This window comes from Pseudopipra pipra, chromosome 6, assembly GCF_036250125.1.
Source record: "Pseudopipra pipra isolate bDixPip1 chromosome 6, bDixPip1.hap1, whole genome shotgun sequence".
Classification (NCBI taxonomy): Eukaryota; Metazoa; Chordata; class Aves; order Passeriformes; family Pipridae; genus Pseudopipra; species Pseudopipra pipra.
The window spans coordinates 25,021,856-25,045,366 of NC_087554.1; the positions used below are offsets into that span (position 1 = coordinate 25,021,856).

At 40.0% G+C, this 23,511-nt stretch overlaps 1 protein-coding gene across 1 annotated transcript in view; it reads right to left on the bottom strand.

Annotated features, from left to right (window-relative positions):
• CSTPP1 (centriolar satellite-associated tubulin polyglutamylase complex regulator 1) overlaps positions 1-23,511 on the bottom strand; it is an 84,693-nt gene that overhangs the window by 60,808 nt on the left and 374 nt on the right. The window contains exon 2 of the mRNA XM_064657979.1: positions 13,193-13,295. Coding sequence (XP_064514049.1) covers positions 13,193-13,295 — 103 coding nt within the window. The remainder of the gene's footprint in view (positions 1-13,192; positions 13,296-23,511) is intronic.

Consider the following 23,511-nt stretch of genomic DNA (forward strand, 5'->3'; position numbering starts at 1 on the left):
CTAAAGAAATTTTTACAGTAGAGACTTCAAGATATTTACTTCCTCACTCCTTTCGTTTACATGCCCCAAAGCAGCCAAATCACAAAACAGTCTCTTCCAACGCCACTGCTGAGAAAGCTGTGTCTTGCAGCACACCCAGACTATGCTTGTGGGATGGCACATGCACATGAGGGGAAGAAAGAAGTTTTGGGAGAGGACTGTGATAAAACAGCCCTAGCTCTCAAATGGCTATGCTGGGAACTCTAGCACTCAGGTGCTGCTTTTTTGTACAGAGCTGCTTTCATAAGGCTTTGTCTTTTGTGTAATTACATTTCGGCAACCTGCCAGAGTTCAGAAACTTTCAAGCACTCTTTTCAAACCTTTGGACTTCTAAATAGATTGTAAAAGTCCCAGGATGCTATGGTAACATCCCAATTGAAACCCACTACAGTAGTTAGCCTCTGCCTGCTGAACTCGAGCAAAGCCAAATACACACAATGCAGAGAAAGCCTCAAGTCCTCAAGAAGGACAGAAGAGCTTGCCAGGACCCTGCTGTCCCCCTAGCAAGTCCCACCTTTGGTTACCATGCAAAGATCTGAATGAGCTTACAGGATCCCTCCTCTACTAAATGGAAAACAAGGAACAATGACCATTATTCCTTATCTTATAGCATTACTGCTTGTATTTTCTGTCAAGAGCATGAAGAAGGAAGGAAATCACTTTGAAGGCTTATGCTGCTTCTTCAGCATGAACAATTTACGCACACAACTTTCCTCCCCAATTACACAGGTGTCTAAGTCATTAAAACAGAGTGTCTTAGCAAAAAATAAGGTAATCTCAAATGCAAAGTTGCCATCAAAGGTTGTGTCTAGACTGACCGAAAAATACGTGGAGAGAAACAGTGCAGAGGATCTGCTGTCAACATTATGCGCATCCTAGGGTTTGTTTTCTCACCAAATAGGCTCTAGACCAGCTCTAGTCTGGTCCCAAGGACTAAATGCTCATTTGCAGTAGGAACACATCTTCCAGTTTAGCTCCATCTGAAAGGAAGCCAGGTCATGAGCTCCAAGACTGCTTCAGGGTGTGAACTAAAGCACAGTAAGTAGGGATAATCAGGAGTATTAGGATTAGAGACTACAGTACAATGGGTGACAAAGAACTAGCTCTAGCAATAGAAAATACTGAAATATAAAAGGATTTAAATCCCAGGTCATATCTGTTGTTAAATCACTCATCCACACAAAGCATCCCCAAATGACCAATCACACTTATCCCAAGGCTATGCTCTGATACAGCAAAGTGAGGTTTACCTTGTCTGGAAGGAGTCTTGAGAGGGAACACTTAAAACTGTAGGCAGCACTGGGGAAAAACAAATTAACTGATGTGCAGATTAAATTACTGCTGTACAAATGCAGTTTAAGATCATTTTATTCTTCATCTATTGGTTTAAGTGTACTACATTATTTGCAATATTCAGACGAATCATTGGACTGTTTCTGTAGCTATCCCTCAGAAGGTAGCATAGCACCATTAGCATTCTTAATTCAAAGCTCTTGTATCAATTGGTTTTTAAAATTCCATAGAAATTAGAGCTTGGGACAATGAAGCCAGCCTCAAGGAAATCACCCTCTTCCTCTAATGAAATTATCAGTGCTTTTTAGGCACTTCCTCCAAAATGCATTATGACAAAACAGATGCTAAAAGTTATTCCTGATGACTGGCTTTAAGGATCTGTTTTTTAACAACCAGGCAGATAGGAAATCATTAACACTCAAAATTTTGGCAAGACTGGGTAACATAACACTGCAAACACAGAGACTGGATTTTTTGAGATCCTTTCTGTCTCACCCAGTCAAGTTTATTTCCCCTGAAGGGTGTGGAAAGACAGAAAGGAGTGACACAAATTTTAATTATGTGTTTTCAGACTTTTTGGTATAGGCTCAGGAATCTCTGTATTCACAGCAGAGTTAATACAGGTGGTACAGGGATTATCCCATGGGATAAAGGACATGAACCACACCACCTGTGACACAGCTCAGAGTAGGCAGCGAACAAGCTTTCTTATGTTGCTTTGTAGCAAATCAAACCCTCTGAGACCAGTCTACAGATTCTGGAGAAGGAAAGGATTAAGGGAGTTGCTATGCTTGCTTCTTATTACCCAGAAACCCTTTATCTTTTTTAGATAATTTTTCCTGTGCTAGGTCAGTAATTTAACACCTTAAGGCTTCCACAAGCTAAAATGACCATACTGAGTTATTAGCCCAGGATTTATATTAAAAAAAAAAAAATTAAAAAGGCAAACGGGGGGAGCGAGAATCTGTAAAAACAGAGGCCTTTTGATCAGTGCAGCATCCTGCAGTTTGCTGTAACTCAAGCTGACCATTCTTACACAGTAGGAATTAAGGACTCCCCCTGCCAGGCAGGGCCCTATTAAAACACAATAGCTGTTTGAAAAGGGTAAGCAAGCTGATATGGATATAATAGGCCACATATTGGGGCCCTTTTCTACTGTGAAATAAAGCTTCTTCTCAGAGTTATGAGCTGGGAAGCCTAGTATTCAGGAAGATGGGAAAGGGCATACAATGGAAGACGGTAAATAACCCTGCAGAAGTCCTCCAAGGTGCTTAAGGGAAAAGAAGCCTTCACAGATAAGCATCAATCAACCATGACTAGTTCTTTCAGTCTCATCAGGTACTATTTCAGACTACATGGTGTTTCAGCAAGTCTGCAAAGGTCTCACTGGTATAAAGACAGATTAAGTTTTTACAGTAGAAAACTGTGCAAGTTGCACATCACAGAAACAGCTGCATGAACACCATTATAACTATTTTTTATGGAGATTACTGCAAGTTGCTACCCAGCTTCCCTCAAAAACCCCTGCCTTTTTTTCCCCAAATCTAAAATATATATATAAATATATATATATATAAACAATAAAACAATCCAGAAGTATAACTACCCACAGAAAACTCCTAACTCTCCAGCTAATGTATTTAGTATTTGTTCAAACTGGTCCAACTTGACATTTTGGGGGAAGAACATTCCTTACTGAACCACCCTATAACCCTCTATATTCTGAGGGTATGGAATATTCAAGTCCTCAATAAGCTTCATTATCACACAGCCATGATCTCCATTCTTTGTCTTCTTTTATTAACCAACAAGTATTTCTGCCCTCCCTGTCATGTTGGGGAATTCATTCACTAGCTGCAAGATGCTACAGAAACCACATAGTGAACCTGTGGCAAGGGTGAGATTTTACAAAGACGAAAAACACTATTAAAAACCCAAGCAACATAAGGTAGTGTTCAGATTTCCTCTAACCTAACAGCAGTTCTGAAAGGAGCTAAGGAATTGACATTGGCTGGAGATGGATTTTGATATCAAAATGTCAATGTCCACTAAAAGAGGAGTATGGATTTGAAAATTATTGAATAACTGCACCCATCTTGATCTGCTAAGATCAAAGGGTAATGCCAAATGAAGACAAACTGACTCCTCAAAGTCAAGGCCAAAGTATAAGCATAAGGAAGGGCCTCCTTGCTCCATTCTGCATGTAGTCTCCTGTATCTCCTATTGTAGGACAGTTACATGTTTTATAAATTAGACTTTTAGTAATTTTAAAAGGTAGCAGCACAATCAGGTTATGACTGGGATGATCCATGAAACACTGAAATATAACTCCATAACTGTTCCAAAGAGGTTCAATACTGGTGCCATGCATACAGATCCCATATTTGCTCATTTCAATCTTGGTTTGACTGGAGAATTTCAGAGGAAGAAAAAAATTTACAACTAATACTCTTTCACCTATTCAATTATCTTGGCAAGAACTATAGTACATCAAAGACTGAGCAGCTTCCAATATTTCCATCATGGCAACAAATGAACCTTGCCAAAATTCCTTAGTATAGATGAAGCTACCTCATTTCACATTACTGCTAACTCCACATTTAAAGATTGCTTAGCTAAACCATTTTGTGCTCACCACAACTGCTTGGCTACAGCGCTGACCAGCTACAGTTTGTCTAATTCATTTGAAGATACACAATAGGATTAATTTTGTAGGACACAAGGTTACTGCAAGTCTCTAAAGCTAATGTATTCTGGGATCTGTATGGGTTCAACACAGCACAGCACAGAAAATCTCGGGTTCTCCGAAGACATCCAGATTTCTAGAAACTAAACTTGTTTGTTTGCTTGTTTTTAAAGAGAAGAAAGATAAACCATGTTTTTAAAATGCATTTTTCAGGCTTGCAATACTTTCAGAGGTTTGCTATTCATGGAGATGCAGACATAGTTAAGGGATTTTATCCTGTAAAGGATAAGGAATCCTATTATGGGATCTTATCACATCCCATTGCTGCAGGCATTTGCTGATTTTTACAGCTTGATATATCCAATTTAAGAGAAATTTTACATTTGTTGGCCTTGTCCACAGTGGAACACATAGCAAAGCAATTAGAAATGCTCCTCAGGACTTCCTGAGACACAACAACATTTTGCAGTCTAAGAATAAATACAAAAGTCCTTCCAACAACACAAAACAAACAAACAAACAAAACACCCAACAAAAAACAATCTCAACTTCAGTTTTGGTCCATCTTCCCTTAAAGATATTTCTGGGAAAAATAGTGTTCCTCAAACTTACACTGCTTTATTCCAGTTTAATAGAAAGTCTTATAAACTCAGACAGATGGAAGCCAAGAACTCCGAAACTGATCTCCTATACACATAAAGTAGGCTAGACCCATGCCAAAGTGCTTCATTAAAACAAGAACTAAACCATGTGAGTAAGTAATACAAAGAGAGTTATAGCTATTGATGAAGTTATCGTGCATCCAACAGTGATCCTCTTACAGCTTGAGACACCAAAAGTTCATTGGAAGAAACAGTATGTTGAAAAAAGATATAGTCCTAACAGAAAATGATAAAACTATGTCTTGTAATTCTTAAGACTAATTTTAAAACCCCATACGTAATATGGAAAAAAACATTGATGTGTACCAAACTTTCTACTCTGTTAGGTTTTTCCAAAGCTGCTATTCTCTTGTGCATTTCTACTTAACTCCAGTTGCCAATTTCACATTGCTAAAACAGTTTTCTTCAAAACATTTAGAGAAGCTGCAGTAAATCCAATCCTTGCAGCACATGAGCAAGCATGAAGTGAGATTACTGCTTTATATACACATTGCAGATTGTATGCAAAAGACTGTAAATAGTCCCACTACATCTGTTGTGGATATATCAATATTTATTTTTCTCATCTTTTCCTATATATTCCAACAGTGACTCAGCAAGCAGAGCTAAGCAGTTTTCCAGAATGATGGAGAAAGATGCATGTCAAACAGTGATGTCAGCACTGCATACCTGTTTTGCATCATGGTAAGCTCTACTACAGACCTTTCCTCGGTGGAAGATGGACAATATAAGATTGTCAGAGTTCACCAATTCTGACTTGAGGGCTTTTTTACTTTTGCAAGGACACAAACAAAAACACAGCAGAGATATGTGATAAGAAACGTAAGATATTAAAAAAAGCAGACTAACAGAGAAAACAAAACTAAACAAAAGACCCTGTGGCATCCCAAAAAGGATGTGATAAGCACTACAAAATACCCAATGGATGAAATGAGTTATGGTAAAATAACCACAAAGAGAACATATAAAGAAGGCTCTTTAAAGATTTTCTTAGGAACAGCAATGACTTCCATATCTATTCTGTTGTACTGCCAAATGCAGACAGTGGGATGGACTGGGAAGTAGAAAAACTTAATCACAAATGCACATAACAAAGAAAAATTTCTTCTCTATTACTTTCTAATTGAGATCAGACAAATCAATTTTCAGCAAATCCTCGGATTTTGTCCTTTCTCCTCTCTCCCTAAATTATCCAAACTTGTTTAGTAATCATAAAATCATAGAATGCTTTGGGTTGGAAGGGATCTTAAATATCAGGGCTGAGGCATCCACAACTTCTCTGGGCAAGCACTTCCAGTGCCTCACCACTCTCACAGTAAAGAATTTTTTCCTAATATCTAATCTAAACCTACCCTCCTTCAGTCTGAAGTCATTCCCCCTTGCCCTGCCACTACATGCCTTTGCAAAAAGTTACTCTCCACCTTTCTTATGGGCTTCCTTAAGATACTGGAAGGATGCAATAAAATCACCCCAAAGCCTTCTCTTCTCCAAGCTGAACAATCCCAAAACTCTTAACCCTTCCCCATAGGAGAGCTGCTCCATCCCTCTAATCATCTAAGTGGCCTGCTCTGGAGTTGCTCCATGTCCTTCCTGTGCTGGGGACCCCAGAACTGGGTGCAGTACTCCACTGGGATCTCACTAGAGCAGAGCAGAGGGGCAGAATCACCTCTCTTACCCTGCTGGCCACGCTGCTTTGGATGCAGCCCAGGACACGTTTGTCTTTCTGAGCTGCAAGTGCACATTGCTGGGTCATGTCCAGCTGCTCATCCATCAGCACCCCAAGGCTTTTTTAGCAGGGCTACTCATCCCTCACCCTGTATAAATTCATACATTTGAAGTCACAAAAGTCTGATTTTAACTCCCAGCTGGGATCACGTATACATCTCCAAATTTGCACTAGTAACATCAGCAACTATGATGAAAAGCAATAAAAAAATTGGAAGCATAAATAGAATTATGCAATAATAATCACAGAATCACAGAATATTCTGAGTTAGAAGGGACCCACAAGGATCATCGAGTCCAACTCCTAGTCTGGCACAGGAACATCCCCAAGAGTCACACCATGTACCTGAGAGTATCATCCAAATACTTCTTGAACTCTGGCAGCCTTGGTGCTGTGACCACTTCCACGGGGAACCTGTTCCAGCACCTAACCACCCTCTGGGTGAAGAACCTCTTTCTAATATCCAACCTAAACCTCCCCTAACACAAATTCAGTAATAATTACAAACTAAAACTAGCCAGAGAATAGTACATTCAACTCTAGTCCAGAGAAAAATCACAGACACAGTTAGATACATAAAGTCTAAGTGCTTGTACCATTTGCCACATTATTGGACTTCAGCTTTTGGAAAATGTCAAACTTTTTTTTCCTCCAGTATTGTTAGCCATCAACACTGCCTATATGCAACTGGCTTTACCTAAAGAAAACTCAGCTCCATGGCAAATGTGTTGCCTTTCAACTTTCAAGGCTGTAAGAATGAATACAAACATACCCGACTGCATAAGGTCTCCATAAAGTAGTTAGCCCACTTCTGCTGAAACTATTCTGACAAAGACTACAAATAAATAGGTAATTTCTGTGATGTAAAGGAATAGGGAAGAAGTGGGCAAAGACTGCACCGTTACATCAGTGAACACATGCTAGGAGCATCATAATCTGATCACACTGCACATGGAAGTTTTGATTGCCTCTCTTCAAGAAGCAAGAGCACAGTGCAGCTCAAGTCAGTGTATAAGTGAAGAGTTATCTATGGATAACTACCCTGTGCTGACAAGATGCTGATATCAAGTGCTAACATACATATGGTCTGGCAAATCCTCTAGATTTTTCTGTCACCAAAACAGTGTGGTAAGTTTCCTGAGTGGAGTATATTACCACATACAGCATCACTGGTAAATACTGTCTTTAAAGTTCAATTTTATGTTAGTCCTTTGCTACAAGCCTTCCAAGACAGTCCTGCTTACTAAAGAGATTCCTTACATTTTTATCCCCCCCGTATTTCTTTGCAAGGTAGTATCTACTGAGTATCTACTGACCTGTAAGATTCTCAAGTACGTGGGAAGAAAATACTACATTTTCTAATATGTTGGCAACATGTATAAACTACAGTGTGAATCAGTGTATTATTGCCATTAATATATGCATTTTTTCCAGCTGTTTACTCAACAGCAGTCATCCCAATCAGCATATCTGTCAGGTTAGGACCTGTTGCAATGTTTGTTACAAAGAAACAACTCTGGGAAAAATCAAGAATTCATAGATCCTGTCTGTCATATGAAAATCCCAACGCTGTTTCTGCTGTCAAGCAATTTTGTAACTAAAAACATCCCACTTCAGGTGACAGATCTACAGATTCCAGCCAAAATTCACATAATTTAGATCATAAATAAACTGATTTATCCACAATCCCCAGATCTCCCATAGCTCTCATATAAAATGCATACTCCACGCACCGTAGACAGGGGGTATTGAAATCCCATTTCTAATATGGGCTGGGGAAACTTAGATTACAAGGAAGAGAGTTTGCTCTTCTGACAACTCTTCTCCGTAGAGGTAAGACTGGAATGCAACAAAGGGACTTTAACAGAAAGGCTTTGTGTCCATTAGCAACACTCTTAGTGGAGAAATATGCAATTATTTGTAGGTTCCCCAGAAAGATTTATCAACAAATTCAGTCCTGCAAATCCATGTACTGTGTGGAGAGGAACTTTGAAAATGTCTCTCTCATAGCAATTTATTCACATTAGCTGCAAAATCTACTCCTCAGAGCTTCTGGCATGAGTGCTGTTTCTGAGTTCATATATTCATCCTCTTTCCACTGATAACTGAAGAGCAAAGGAACGGCAGACAGCAGTCTTATGCAGTGCCCTAGGGATCAAGGAATCCCAAGTAAAAGCCTGTCAGAAACCATCAAGCACATTATCCCAGCTGAGATTTTCAGCCTAAAGGGCGGCTCCACAGCTAGGTCACTGACAGCAGCAGCTCGATACCGATCACGTGGCTCAGTGCAGTCTTGCATTTAGTGTAACAATTTTGTCTTTTTTTCTCCAAAGCAGAAGACATGTAGGAATCCTGAGAGTATCTGAGGAACACATTAAATGTTGTTGTTTTTTTTTTTTTTGCAATTGCTCACAAGATTATATCAGAGAGAATATCAACATTTTATGTAATATCCTAAAAGTATTGTTACCTCCCAGATGCTACTGATTCGGTCAAAACACACAGAACTAACACTAAAAAAACCCAACAACCAATGCCCCTCCCCCAAACAGTCATACTGAAAAATTCTAATGAATGGCTCCATCTCTCAGAAAGGGAATCTGGCACAACTTGTCAAAGCCCTAAGGACCTTCTCACTACTGTTTTTGCTGCTTGTACTATAATCGTACAAAGCACAGAGACGACACTCTACAATGCTCGATGCTGTAAAGTACATGCAGTACAATATGACTTCTGTCTTGAAGAGCTTACACTACCCTTGCAAACAAGACAAAACAAGTTACTCTGAAAAGGGGAAAGATGCAGAGCAGATGATAGCAAGATGACGATGATGATAAGGCCTACATACACAGATGCAAAGAAAAAAGAAAATCGATGGCTCTAAGCTAGCTCTAAGAATCTCTCCTCTTTCTAAGCAGATAATTCAGCTTATTTCCAGTTGCCAATTAAGGTTGTCTTCAGTGAGTGGCTTAGTTCTCATGGGCATCCCATCTGTCTTGTGCCTGGCCCTTCCCCCCTCTCTCCTCCCCCAAGGGTACTGAGACTTTTTTAAAGAGGAGGACATTGTTTACTCCATAGATCTATTTCTGTAATGTTGTTTAGCAATAAAGGATTGAAAAAGCCAAAATTTTTTCTGATACCAAAGCCTGTGTCTTTGCCAGAGAAAGCCAAGGGAACAGTATCATATTTGTCCCTAAGAAAAGAGTTGAATGAATTGTTCCAGCTAATCCAGACAGCAAGAGAAAATGAAGTAGTTGATACTTCTCACCGTGATAACATCTTCCTACCCAAGGATCCCAAATTATATAGCACTGGCAGTCCTGTTACTCCAAAAAAAGCAAATGTTCTGTTTGTAAAACAGGGCTCTACACAGTGCAGAGATGGTCTTTTGAACTGCCAGGCACACAGCAGATCTAAAAGCGGTATTTGACCCCCAAGCTCCTCAAACACACACATCATAAATGCCTTCTCAGATGAATACTGTTAAACTGTGGCACAAGATCCAGCAGGGGCATTCAACTTAGAGCCAGCAGAAACATCCTTTACAGAAAAAGCGGATCTCAGACAGTTTGCAGAGTCCAATGGAGTAGTGCTGCATCTGCAAGCTAAAAGCAAGATGTCTTTCTCAGTCATGTTCTGGCTGGCAGGTGGTCAGGAGACGTTTCCCCAGAAACAAAAGCAAAGTAGTGTTTTGGTATAAGAATACACACTCAAAAAAAAAAAATGCCCTTTTCTGTTTCTGCAGTTCATTTGTATTTGGTTTATCAAAGAAGCAATGGAAGTGACGGGAAAAAGAGTTTCCTGACCAAGGTAAGTTATCTCTGGTTTTATTTCTGAGCTTTCCAAAGAGTCTTGAACAGAGTAGCATATCTACCTGCATGCTGGAAGAAAAAGTCTCAGGCAAAAGGTTATCCTAGAAGAAAAGCAAAATTTACTAGTAGGAAGCATCTTTGTCAATTTTTTTTTTGCTGTTTCTTCCAGCTGAAGTGAAAAAAAAGACACACAGACTCCCTTTAAGATCCCAGAAAATATAAAGTGGGATGCTATGCACATTCCCTCTGCGTGATCAAATGCATTAACGTGGGGGCCCTGTTTTTCTTCAGTACAGGAAAGATCAAGAAAACAGGATGATAAATAATGTATAGGAGGGACGTGTCCCTTTAAGATATGTTGGTACAGACATTAGGCTGGAAGAAGTAAAGCAGCACTAATGTGTAAATACACAGAGGGCTTTCAAGAGTCTGTATTTCATGGAGATTCAAAGGCAGAGCAGAGACTTCTCAGGCTTGTAATGAACAAATACCAGTAGCATTTCAGCATACCTATAAAGTAAAGATCAGTCCTAAGAGAGGCATAATTCTACTTGTTTAGCTAAAATATGTGGATTAATTGGCAGAAGGGTGATTGATCCCTATTCCTGTAAGGGTCAGGAGTGAGTCAGATGAGGGGAGGTTCAAGGTACTCCCAAGATTGAAAGCAGATGTCCACATGATTGGGACAAATGAACAATAGAATATAGTGGGAGAAAAAACTATCCTCGAAGACTAAAACTGTCCTGGAAGGAAAAGTGTAGAGATGAAGGCCAGCCCTCAGCAATCACCAATCCCAGTGCAAGGTGGTGGATAGCAGTGAAATACATATCCAATTTAATTTCTCAGAAACAACTGGAAATACTCATTGCCAGTAAAACACTTACTGCTTGATCCATACAGAGCTACGTGACAATGTAATTTTCAGTTCTGAAATTTCACCCAGGTAAACTAAGCCCCAACAAAATTTTCTTAATTACCCAGAAAAATAGTGGTTGTAACTGGCTCAAAAACTTGAAGTAACTCATGGTAAGGTGGGGCATTGCAATGCATGAGGGAAAGGCCATGGCTGATCTTCAGTGGTGAATCCAGCCAGAGAGGTCCATGGAACACCACTCTCTTGAAAAGTGTGCCCTCTGAGAGGAGTTTGGAGAATACCTAACATCCCTCCTTGAAAGACTAACATAATTTCTGAAAGGTTACAGATGTCATTAATTTACCCCATACACACTTAAAAAACCCCACGTTACTTGCTTGGGCCTGCCTGCTAGCTTTCTAAACCTTAGGCTTGGTCTCTAATCTTAAGTGAACATAAACAGGGAAAGGACATTGCGAAAAACTGGATCCCCTAATATTAAGTCCCTTCATCTCAAATCACTGCAGCATACTTCCAAACTCTTGCACATTCCAATACTCTTCCTTAGAAAAACCCCGAACAAGAAAAACACTGGGAGAGTGCCCACAAACCTTCCAGGGTCTCACAAGTTATCTTTGAGTTTGAAGACGCTGAGATTAAAGATCAAGCTTATTTGCTTGGGAGAGCAGCGTAGCCTTCAAAACACAGCCTGAACAAACGTTGACAGTTGAGAGAATGAACAGAAATCTGTTGGGCAGTGAGGGCTCACCACTAAGCCCTGGGAGCCAGAACATATGACACTTTTATAATAGGAAGCTTTGCATTCTGAGTCTACCTACACCCATATTTCCTATCATTTATACTCCACTTCTAATGAAGAATCCCACATTTTAAATCTTCACAGCTCTCCATGTTACTAAGCCTATTTGTGCTTTGGTTCAGGGACACAGTTTGATCTGCTAAACTTCAGACATATTATAAAAGAAAAAAAAAGAAAAAAGAGAATGACTGGTTCTAAATTACAGAGAGAATGAACATGCAGCCTTTTCCTGTCTTTCATGAAATCAGAAACTCCACAAAACACTCACTGTGAACAAAAAGCCATTGTAAAAAAAATCATATTTTTGAAAATAAATGGGAAAAACAAGATCTGCAGCACCTAATCAGAGGGTTGTGCTCTATGGTGAGAGTTTTGTTTATTATAGTGGTCTTGAATTACTATTTATTCTTTCAAAGGTAGAAGAGGAACAGGAAGTAAAAAGAAGATGGTCATCACATCAAGATGAAGAAATACTATAGAGAAGCAATGTGAACAGTTTCACTGCATGGAAGACCTCTTGGTCATCATTTAACTTTTTAAGTATATATGATCAGAAGGTTAAAAAAGGCCCCAAAGCGTCATCTTGAAATTAGATGCAAACAAAATCCAATCTGGAGAGATGCCTGAACTACAACTTCAGCTGGGTATTTCAGAGCCACCTTGCCTTCAACTCTGCTAAAGAAATCCTGTTGGTGGGTGGAGGTCACTGTAGTCACACTCTTTATCTTAAGCTCTTGTTTACTGACTATTTGCTCAGCTGACTAATGTTAGTATTCCTTTCTGTGGACAGAAAGCACACAGCTTTTCCCTCAAGAACCTTTTTGCTAATTAGTAGGAAGAGATTATCTGTGCTTATGCTCAGTATTTAAGGACTTATGGTGGTTTTAAGGGAGGAAGAGGCATTCTATTAAAGCATTCAATAGGACAACAATCACACAAGAAGAAAAACAGTTCAAATTCATACTCAGAAAAAGAATGAGTGCTGCTGAAACCAGTATCTGCTTTTGATACTAATAGTCCTGATTAAGACAAGCAGAATTTGATTTTCTGTCAAAATGTTTTTAAAAGCTCTGCTCCCCAAAGTGATTGCTTCACATGAATGTTTGTAATAGAAAAGATACTGAACTGTATGAAACCCATGCATGTTTCCGAAACATGCTCGGGCAGCCCTTGGCTAACCCAGTGAAATCCAGCATTCACAACATAATCAGCATGTGTCCAGTTCCATTCTCCATGTACCCTGTCTTTTTCCAAATGCCCCCCTCAGGCTGGTCCTATTGGCAGTGTGCTGATGTACTTACTATTCAGTGAAGAACCTGGCAATGCCATACTGACTAATATCTTCTCTGTTCTCCAGCAGCTGGCTCACTGCATCCTCCATGTATGTGAGGACATGTCTTTGAGCTGCAAATAAAAGACAGTAAGAGACAGAAGTTAGAATACAAGGAGCCTGCAAAGCCCAGAGCCAGACAAGCCCAGTTGTGCTGGGCTTTATACAACAAGCCAATAAGCATTTGCTCCCCCAATTAGAGAGCAGAGGTTTCTTTCTCCCAGATACGGATAGTAAAATTCCTAACCTAAATCCTGCTTTCCTTTCTAGCTACACAGTTAGTCATTAACAATGCTGACCCTTTTTTAGAATCCCCTGAGATTCTGGTATTGAAGGGAGAGGATAAGAAGTTGTGAGATTGCTTCACTGGGATATGCCCACTCAGGAGGAGTTCCTGATCTGTGTTCAGAGTCACAGCCACCTTTATAAACAGATCATCGAAGATGTTTTGATGGGGCTGTTGCAAAGTTTTGGGTGTTCCCTGCCCTTCCCTCTTTACCAAAGCCAAGTAGCTCTAAGGTTGTTCTGTAAAGGCTTTTTCCTAAAGGTGCAAATAAAAGTACATCTGTTTCCAAACAAGCATCAGTGAATGTGGCAGGTGGGGAACAGGTCTCAATGCCAAGAGAAATTTATATTGCTCAACAGTCAGTCTCAAATTACTGCCTAGGCCAAACATGAGGGAATTTCAGAAGTGGTGGATCTGCCACTACCCAACCACAGAATGCCACTCACTTTATAAGACTCCTGAGTAAAGACAGTTCAGTAAAACACAAACTGTTTTGCTGCTTCTATAGGGGCAGACTCTACAAATCAGGCACTTGCCAGGGAGGAAGCAGCACAGATTTGCCACTGAGCCCCTTTGATGTTTTTGGCTAGAAACCAAGTTGGAGCAACAAAGAGCCAAGTCTGAGGTGATGTGCCAGCACCAAGCAGTAGACTTTCCAAATCTACAAGTTCGACGATCAGAAGGCAAGTTACAACGAACCCAGGAAAATCATTCCTAACCCTGGAAAGCACACAAACCCTGTTCCCAAAGCACGCAGCTCCATCTTAAACATGTATGCTACTGCATCTTTGCAAGTAGTGTCGTGTCCTAAAAGAGCAGGAGAAACCCCTTAGGGAATATAGGAAAGGCAAGAGCTGTTCTTGCTCCATGCCAATCTGCTCCAGACTTAGCAGCATCATCCTCTCACCAGCAACTGGCCAACCTCAGACCCACACAAATATTCTTCAAACCATTTTAATTTGTGCTTAATATCCTGGTAAGCATCAAGGCTGCACCACTTGATACACAACATGGAAGTCCCCTTCATCTTAGTGTGGGGCAGGTGGACTTCAAGAGAGGCCCGGAAATGATTATTCCCAGTGGATACAGTGATTAAAAGTATGTATGAATATTGATTGCTATCAGGGGATTTCTCTGCCTGGAACACTTTTCAGGACAATGGTAAAATTGGTTAAGCACACCCTAGAAAATACCTTGCAGCTGATAGCAAAATGGTGAGCCAAAGGTTTAAAGATATTATCTGGCACTAAAAGATATAGGGTGTAGCTTTATTTAATTATTTTAATGTGAAGGAATAAATTTAATTTACGTGAGTGATTAAAGAAAAATAGCTCTGCGCACCTGTGTCCCCTGAGGGAAGAATGAGTCGTGCAGCTCAGTCATAGGCTCAAGATAGCAGCAACTGTGTAACTTTACTTCAGCCCATCCTTCCTCCCTCCCCCTTATGCAGTCCTTCTTACACTCAGCAATGGTGTTCCCAGGCCCCTCTTGAGCTGTCAGTGGTACCAGATCAAGCCAGGAAATGGTACTGGCAGACAGGCATCCTCTCATCTCAGCCTGCACTAAACCTCTGCTCAACGGCAAAACCGTTCTCAAAACTTTCTGCGGAAGTATACACTCCTTTCATAGAATAGCCCCTGTCAATGAACCATATTTCTGCTATTCTGCTTCTTTAGAGTCATAAACCTCTCTCCTAAAAACCCATCGGAACAGACAGGCATGGTCCCACAGTGCTACACAGCACAGTGTAAGCTGACCTCTATAACACCTTTGAATCTGCTCCTGGAGAATAAATTAACTTTCAACATAGAATTTTAGACATTTCTATCACATTTCAAAATGTACAGAAATACATATAGGTCACTGGTAAATACAGTAACTGGTAAAAGAGTATTTCTGTTGAGCTTTTTGTTGCACAACCTAAGGATCCAGGCAAAGAGCTTCTCTCCCTATTTCCCAGAAGGTGGGTAGAGTTGTAGGGGAGGGAAAAAATCTGTGACCAGAGAAGCTGAAAGAAAATAGCACTTGCAATCTTCTGAGAAGTCCCCCTCTTTGTCTCTTTGGCTGCTGTGCTGTTTTCCAGGTAGCACCATTTCACACTGCCAAACCAAATTCCAGCTCTGGCTTCCTGTTCACTGACTACCCAGTTCCATGGAACAATGCAAGTAGTAAGTTTTATAACCCAACTAACTCTGCCCTACACAGAAAAGTCAAACAAATTGTAATTTGCAGGCAGGTTTTAGCAGGCCAGAGAGGCAAAATAAAGTGCCAGGAGTCTGGTTATAGCAAAAGAATAGTTCCTTAATTTATACAAATGGTACTTTCCACAACAAACACTGGAACCATACAGGAACATTAACTATTTATGCAAGCATAGTCAAAAATCTGTGGGGTTCTGTGCAAAATAAATGAGATGAGTCATATCTTTTAATACTTTTTGAAAACTCAGGGATAATGATGTATTGGTATGCATATTGCTCATATTTTTGAGGCCCACTTTGCAATAATAAGGCAGCAAGTCCAAATCAGAATGTAAAGCCCAAACAAGCTGTAATAGCTTGTTGTCTCTAATAATTTTCTTCCTAACAGAACTCCAGTATACTGCAGCTTCCACACAGGAGGTAATACATCAGGGCATCATCCTCAGCATTTATTTGTTTATGGCTTATTGTAACAAAAACTCCTTAATCATACAAAACTTTCCAATGCAACCCATATTCTGTAAACTCTACTGTGGAATCACAGGTAACTACCACAGTCACTCAGTAAGCATGCCTGCCTCACTCACTCGGTAGGTGCTACTCTTTGCTCTCAGATTTAAGAACTAACAGGCAGCTTTCACAGAGGGATCTGACAGAATAAGTTCACAGAGGAGCTTTCAGGCAGGCAGCCCATAACCTGATGTTAAGTAAATACCTTTGAGCAGAACATCTTAATTCTTATCACTAAACCACTAGCAGTGATGTTACACTTGGAGCCTCCATCCAATCAGCAGCAACATGCACAGCACAGCTCCTCCGAAGCTGGCTCCTGCAGCACTTAAAAGAATGGCCTCTGATGGTGTTACCACCACATTCACATGCTCACATCCCACCATCACTCACATGCCCAATGTTTAAAATTAATTTTGGAATGAATGTACTTTTGGCTCAGAACCAAATTCAGGACTGAGCAGTGGCTGTTCAATTCAAGCTTGGCCAGACCAAGCCATACAAATCTCCTGCAGCTTACAAGTAAAAGGCACAATGAGGATTACATCCACAGTTGATCCACAATCTCACTGAACTTCTCTACAACAGATTAGACACTCACAACTAATTCCATTTAGCCATACCACACCAAATAATTTTGCACACATATTTAAAATAGTAAAAAGAGTCTTTTTATAAGACACCAAATTACTTGTTTCAATCTACTTGTGAGAAAAAAAAATCCACTAATTCATATGTTTTATTACAAATGTGGTAAGAACAAGCATTGATATTTTGAAAGTCTTGAAGGAAAATTTAATGCAAATAATATCACTACATGAAACAGAATACGTGGACCGAAATTCTCGAAGACAGAAATTCAGGAGGAAGGAAGGAAATACATGTCACCTTTAAGTCATGATACTGCATATATGTAATGGTTTTATTATCAGCAGTGCTCAGGAATGGAGAGGATTAAGACCTTGGAATTGCCACAGTACTGTTTGCATCAGTTATGTGATACTTTCTTCAGCACACATTGGCAACTTCATCACATTAACCATACTGGTTTTGCATATTAGTTTCACAGTTTGACAACTTAGATGCAATCCCCTAATGCTACATTGATAATAAGCTTCTTCTTCCAACAAGACTGAGTTTCCTAAAGACAAAGATGAAAAACTGAAGGTTAGTATACCAGCACACTTACCAAGAAGTGATGCTGCCTGTCATATTTCTTGAAAGGAATAGCAAAATACGTGATGACCAGAAGATGAAATTAAAAATCACAGCAGATAATGCAAATTAAAAATAAAGTGTGCCAAATCATGGCTAGAAGTAGCTCTGCAGCATTTAACATCCTGCTTTGCTGAGGCTGCTGAGCTTTTTGGGCTGGCAGTCAGCTTAAAGAAGACAGAAGTTTTCTATCAACCTGCACCTCAGGAAGTCTTCCATCATCCTCATATCACCGTTGGCGAATCAGAGCTCAAATCAGTTCAGCAGTTTAATTACCTAAGGAGCCTCATCTCCTCGGATGGTAAGATTGACGGAGAGACAGACAATAGGTTAGCAAAGGCATATAGAGCTTTTGGAAAACTCCATAAAAGAGTCTGGCAAAATAAACACCTGAAGAAAAGTACAAAGATCAGTGTTTACAGAGCCATAGTGCTGTCTACTCTCTTATACGGATCTGAATCATGGGTCATTTACCGACACCACCTGCGACTCCTAGAACGCTTCCATCAACACTGTCTCTGAACAATCCTAAACATCCACTGGTCAGATTATGTGACTAACACGTCTGTTCTAGAACAAGCAGCAGTCACAAGTATTGAGGCCATGTTGACGAGAACACAGCTGCGCTGGGCAGGGCACATCTCCAGGATGAAGGACCACTGCCTCCCTAAGATCCTGCTTTATGGTGAACTTGCCACTGGCTGCTGCAAGAGAGGAGCCCCAAAGAGGAGATACAAGGACTCCCTGAAACAACATCTCAACCTTGGCCATATTGATCACCATAACTGGTCTACTCTGGCCTCAAATCGGGAGGTCTGGTGATACACTATCTATAAAGTGTGCCAAACAACCTGAAGAAAAAGTATGATTGGAATAAATTGGTATCAGATGGTAAAAGATGTATCACATCCCTTATTTAAAGAAGCAGTAGAACAGAGCCATACAGGTTACTTACAGAGGTAAGTCCTTATTTATAAAATTATTATAAAATCATCTATTACATTATTGCTTAACTCTTCAGGAGAGATGACTTCTTCCGGAACATGAGCTGTCTATCAAAGTAATCTGTTCTGTCTGCACACAAGAGGGCTTTTATTTTTACAGTGGGTTCCTTCCTGGCATAACTGTATATGCTGAAAAGTCAGGAGTGGGAATCCCTGGATAATAAGACCAGCTTTTATTACTTATTTGCCTCCTCCTCAATTGAAGTGCTGAAAATACAGACTACTTGATGCAATTAATATTATGATTCATTTCAGTTATCAGAAGCTCAAGAGCATAACAAGCTTTAATGTATCTGAAATATTTCTGGCATTTTTTGATCTCTGAAAGCGTAAAGCAATAGCTAAATTCCCTTTCATATTTTACTCTAAATTGGAGCTTATCTGAAGACACTACTGTATTATACACATCGGAAAGACACATCAATAGTAACAAAAATCAATTTCATGCAAATATTACCAAAACAATAATGATGCAAGAGAGAAAGAGTAAGGATGCATACTTAAAGAACGAAATCATGTGGAATCTGGAAGTTTTTCCAGCATTCATGGTCTTTCAGGATGCTCTTTTTAATCTTTTCAGATATCATTAGGGTCTTAATCTCTTCAGATATTGCTAAGAAATGGCCTGAGCAAGAGAAGTACATAAACAAAATAATCAACCTAAAAGCTGTATCACTGTACAGCTGTAGTTCCATCCAGCTTTGCACAGCTTCGCAATGTAATTTCCTATTAACCCTCAAAACCAAAGTCTTTTTTGAAGGACAGAACATGTAATAAAGTGCAAGTAGACCTTGTCATATCTCTGGTTGTCATACCAGAGATAACACTACAATGTGAGACATGTACTGTTACTTGGGAACGCACGCCCAGTGGCCACACAGCACAACTAGACCATATTTTGTGTGTTCGCTGTTTCAAACCCACTTTCAACACAAAATTTAAGAAATGTTTCCATTTATAATTTAATCTTGACCATAACTGAAAATTTGTTTCAAACAATCAGCATATTAGTCACAAGCCATGATATTGTAGTCTTTTAGTTTGTGCTCCTGGGGCTGCACACAGACTGACTTAACCACCCAAGTCCTTCCAGCAGACACCTCCTGCACGATGGCACACGGCTGCCAGAAATCACCACCTTGCCAAAGCAATCTTTGAGCTATCTTTTCTTTTGGGTGGGGTTTTTTTTAATCTAAACTTATGCAGTGTAATTATTATCATTGTGGAAGTAACTGTCATTCCATCTTATAAGCCATTAGGCTACTTATAAGGTATTAAGTAGCCTAATGGTTCCCTACCTATTCATACTTAGGACATATGCAGAAGGACTGTGTACTCTCCAGTTCTGGAACTCTACATAGGTCAGGATCAGATTTCACCTGTACCTTTCGAGTTAAGATGGAAGTCCTGTGGTGCAACAGCAGGTTTGGGGATGAAACCTCCATCTTTTGGAGAAAGCATTAGACAGAGTCTAAGAGGATTCAAATTTAACTAATATTTCTATAAGCAAACTCTCATATATCAATGGGGAAATAATTTCATCTTCCACATTACAGTTCTATCTGTACAACAGAACAAGAAAAAAAAAGGCATTCTCTTCTCTTTTTTTAGACCATGAGTTCCTTCAGCCAGACTGCTTCATAGAAGCTCATCAAATTTCCTGCTGCTAGGAAGAGACTCAGTGTCAGCTGAGATATCTGGATAACAATGTAGCCTATACATTGATTATGCTGTTGTACTTGAACTTTCCAGCTCAATATTTCTTAAGACTGTTCACAAGAAGAGTACATCCCAGGCACCTGTAAAGTTTCTACACAACTGAAGTTCTCTGTTGGGACCTACTCAGTTTCGTAAATGCACAAATGTTCTTTCTAACCACTGAAGCCTGAGGTCTTCTATGAGAGAGATGAGGAAACACAAACATGTTTCTGGCACTTAATAGTCCCATGCTTTACTGATAAGGCAATTCCCTAGCAGAGTATTTGCGTTCTTACATGCCTTATATTGGCAAAGGAAGAAAAGAAAGCACATCCTGGAGTCGGGAAGTAGAGGGGAGGAGAATACAGAGAAAAATAAAAGTTCATAAATTTGCAATACTCTACTGCTTTTCCTCCCTAACACAAAAGGGGAGTGAGGAAGGAATACAATTTAAAGCTTCAGAAGACAGCTGCATGAGCAGAACAATATACCAAGGGCTCCATTGCCTGCTACAAATAACTCAGCAATCATCAGCTATTAAACCATAATGAGGAAAGTATGAAAAAGGGTCTCAAATATGCCTCATTTGGCCTGCTGTAGTTCTAGTCTCATCCATCAAATGAGAAACACATTTTCATCACTATGCCCAAACAATAACTGTTGTTTATTCAGTGAAAACACTGTTTAAATGTTACAATATCATCTTCACTGTATCCTTCCTACCACCTCTGTGGACCTCATCTCCTTTCCTACTCAGTGAGTATTGGTCATCTCTTTTCTTCTACATAATGTCTCATAATCATTGTGGCATGAGACATGTTGCCCTGATTTTTATTTTCCAGGAGCTCTGGCGTACCAAAGCTTTGCAATTATTTTTCATCTTAACTGAATGCTCAATTCTCTCCCTCTTCACTTCTGTTTTAACTCACAACTGCTTTTATTTCCCTCTTAGCACTCTACCTGGATGTGGAAGAATCATCTCAAATAGAGGGAAAAAAAGGGGAAAAAAAGTAATGCACCAAGTAGCATGTTAGGTTATTTTGTCTGCTCAATTTATGTGTTGGCCTGTTTTTGATACTGCAAAAGGGAAAAGGGGAAAAAGAGGTTAGGTGAAGTTTGCCCGTGCTTGGTCAGAAAAGTGCCGTCTGATCTGGGAGACACAGAGAACAACTTACGAGGCAGCCTAGGGCAAGAGAACTTCAGAATGAAATTATAGAAAGTGAAAGTTATCACAGTTGCTTACAATCCCACTTCAGACAACTATATTAACGAGACTTCGAGGCACACAGTAGAACAAATTCAAATAATGGTGATTTCAGAATGCCAGGTCCATGTAGAAAACATAAAGGCAACTTCAAAAAAGACATGTGGAGGTGTGTTTATTTAGAGGGGGAGGGGGAGCTTGGGGTTTGGTTGTTTGTTTTTTAACCACTTTCCTGCAGCTAATACACAATGCTTTGCTTAGGATCTGTGAGCAGTTTGGTAAGTTACAAAGTCTCACAAAGACAGAAGCATTGTTATTGGTAATACAGCTAATACAATACCATCAGGTAGCAAACACTTTTTCCTCTCTAATAGACAACAGATATTGCAATCTAAACTAGAAGGTCACACCAAGTGATGAACCGAACAGACTCTTATACAAGTTATTCCTCAACACACGTGTGTCTTTTTCTGACCCCGATATCAGAATAATTTAGAAGGTTGTACAAAATGAAAAGGTAATTCCAAATCAGCATGTAGAACAAAGATAAAAGGAGGCTCACTTAAGTGACTAGTAAAGCTGTTTCCACCTAGCAATCTTTCACATCTCTTAGAAGTCTCATTTCTCAACTTCAGATGTGAAACAGAAAACTGATTTATTCTTACACTTTAAGAATTTTTAGTCTGCTTCCTAGATCATTTTGAGTGATTCAATCCTTACTGACAAGTTTCAAGTGCCTATTTCATTCAAAACAATTAAATGAACCTAAAACCAACTTGGCTCATTAGAAAAAAATAAAAGAAATTTTGCAAGTTTCAATCTAGAGCAACTCCGGAAAAGTTATGAACCTCTCTTTTAATGTGTAGGTTGAAATGCTGATGTAGTGTGATGGAGTAGCACAAAACCAAAGAGTGTATCTGCATGGAACTGTGATACTGTTCTCAAATACCTGAACTAGTTCCAGAACTGAAATCAGTAATAAGAGCTTCAGCAAAGTGAGTCTCATGAGAATCACCCCAAATTGAGCACTAAACCAACCTATTTCTGCCTTGAGTTTCCCTGACACACAATAGCACTGCAGTTATGTAGGTATGCACAGAGTACCCCAACTGCAGCGACCAGTAACGGCACAATGAGATTCTACTCCAAGGCAAATTAGATCACTCATTCCTTTGCTTAAAGAGTTCATTTCTCTTTAGTGCTAAGATATGCTTTGAAACACAGTGGGACCCCTCCTCTTATTGCTAGGCTAAACAAGCCAAGCTCTTTTAGTCTGGTCCCTGCAGGACAGGTTTTCCATTTACTATTAGCCAGCAGTGTTTCTCTGCTCTTGTTCCATTTTGACTTATCAGAGACAGCAAAATTATGATGGAACAAGTAGCACAAATCAATCCATTCCATTTCTGACTGGTCCTTGTACAGGAAAGGCACAATTAATTATGCACACTTTTATTACCAAATAGCCTCTTGGGCCTAGAAAGCAATGGCTGAAGAGTTTCACTTGACAAATACTCTCTTGAACACATTCCAAATGCTTACTTCTTTTCATTCATCTCCTCTTTAGTGATTAAATGAAGTCATATTGACTTTATTCCATCCTAATTATTTTTATTTGACACAATAACACCAAATCACTTTGCCCCATAGCTTCTTGGAACATGAAACAGTTACAGCCAGTTTAAATGGGTGTAGTCTTCAATGGAGCAGCTGCTTCACAGGTTAAAAGATTTTCATTTTATGTGGAAATACTACCAACACTACGTTATTTCAGAACAGAAGCCGACATTCAAACCATCTCCCAACATAAGAACAGCACTCCTTCCTGTGTTGGGAAACGAGCACAAAATGCGGATGCTCACAGAGATCCGGGAGCAGAACAGTTTGGCAGTGGGTGAAATGAGGCTCCAGTCTGGCACAGGGTAGCTGGACACTGCTTGCCACCACTGATACCGTGGAACGGGACAGGGGAGGAGACTGCAGCTCACTTCCCTCCGGCCGGCGCTGCTTTCACAGAAGCCACACCTCAGGGCACCGGAGGGATGCTCCCTATGCCCAAGAGAGCTCCGCAGCTCTCCCTCCACCGGGGGTACCCGGAGAGGCAGCGTCCTACAACATCGACCTGTAACCCCCCACTGCTGCCCCCTCTCCAGCCGAGAAGGCGGACACGGAGCC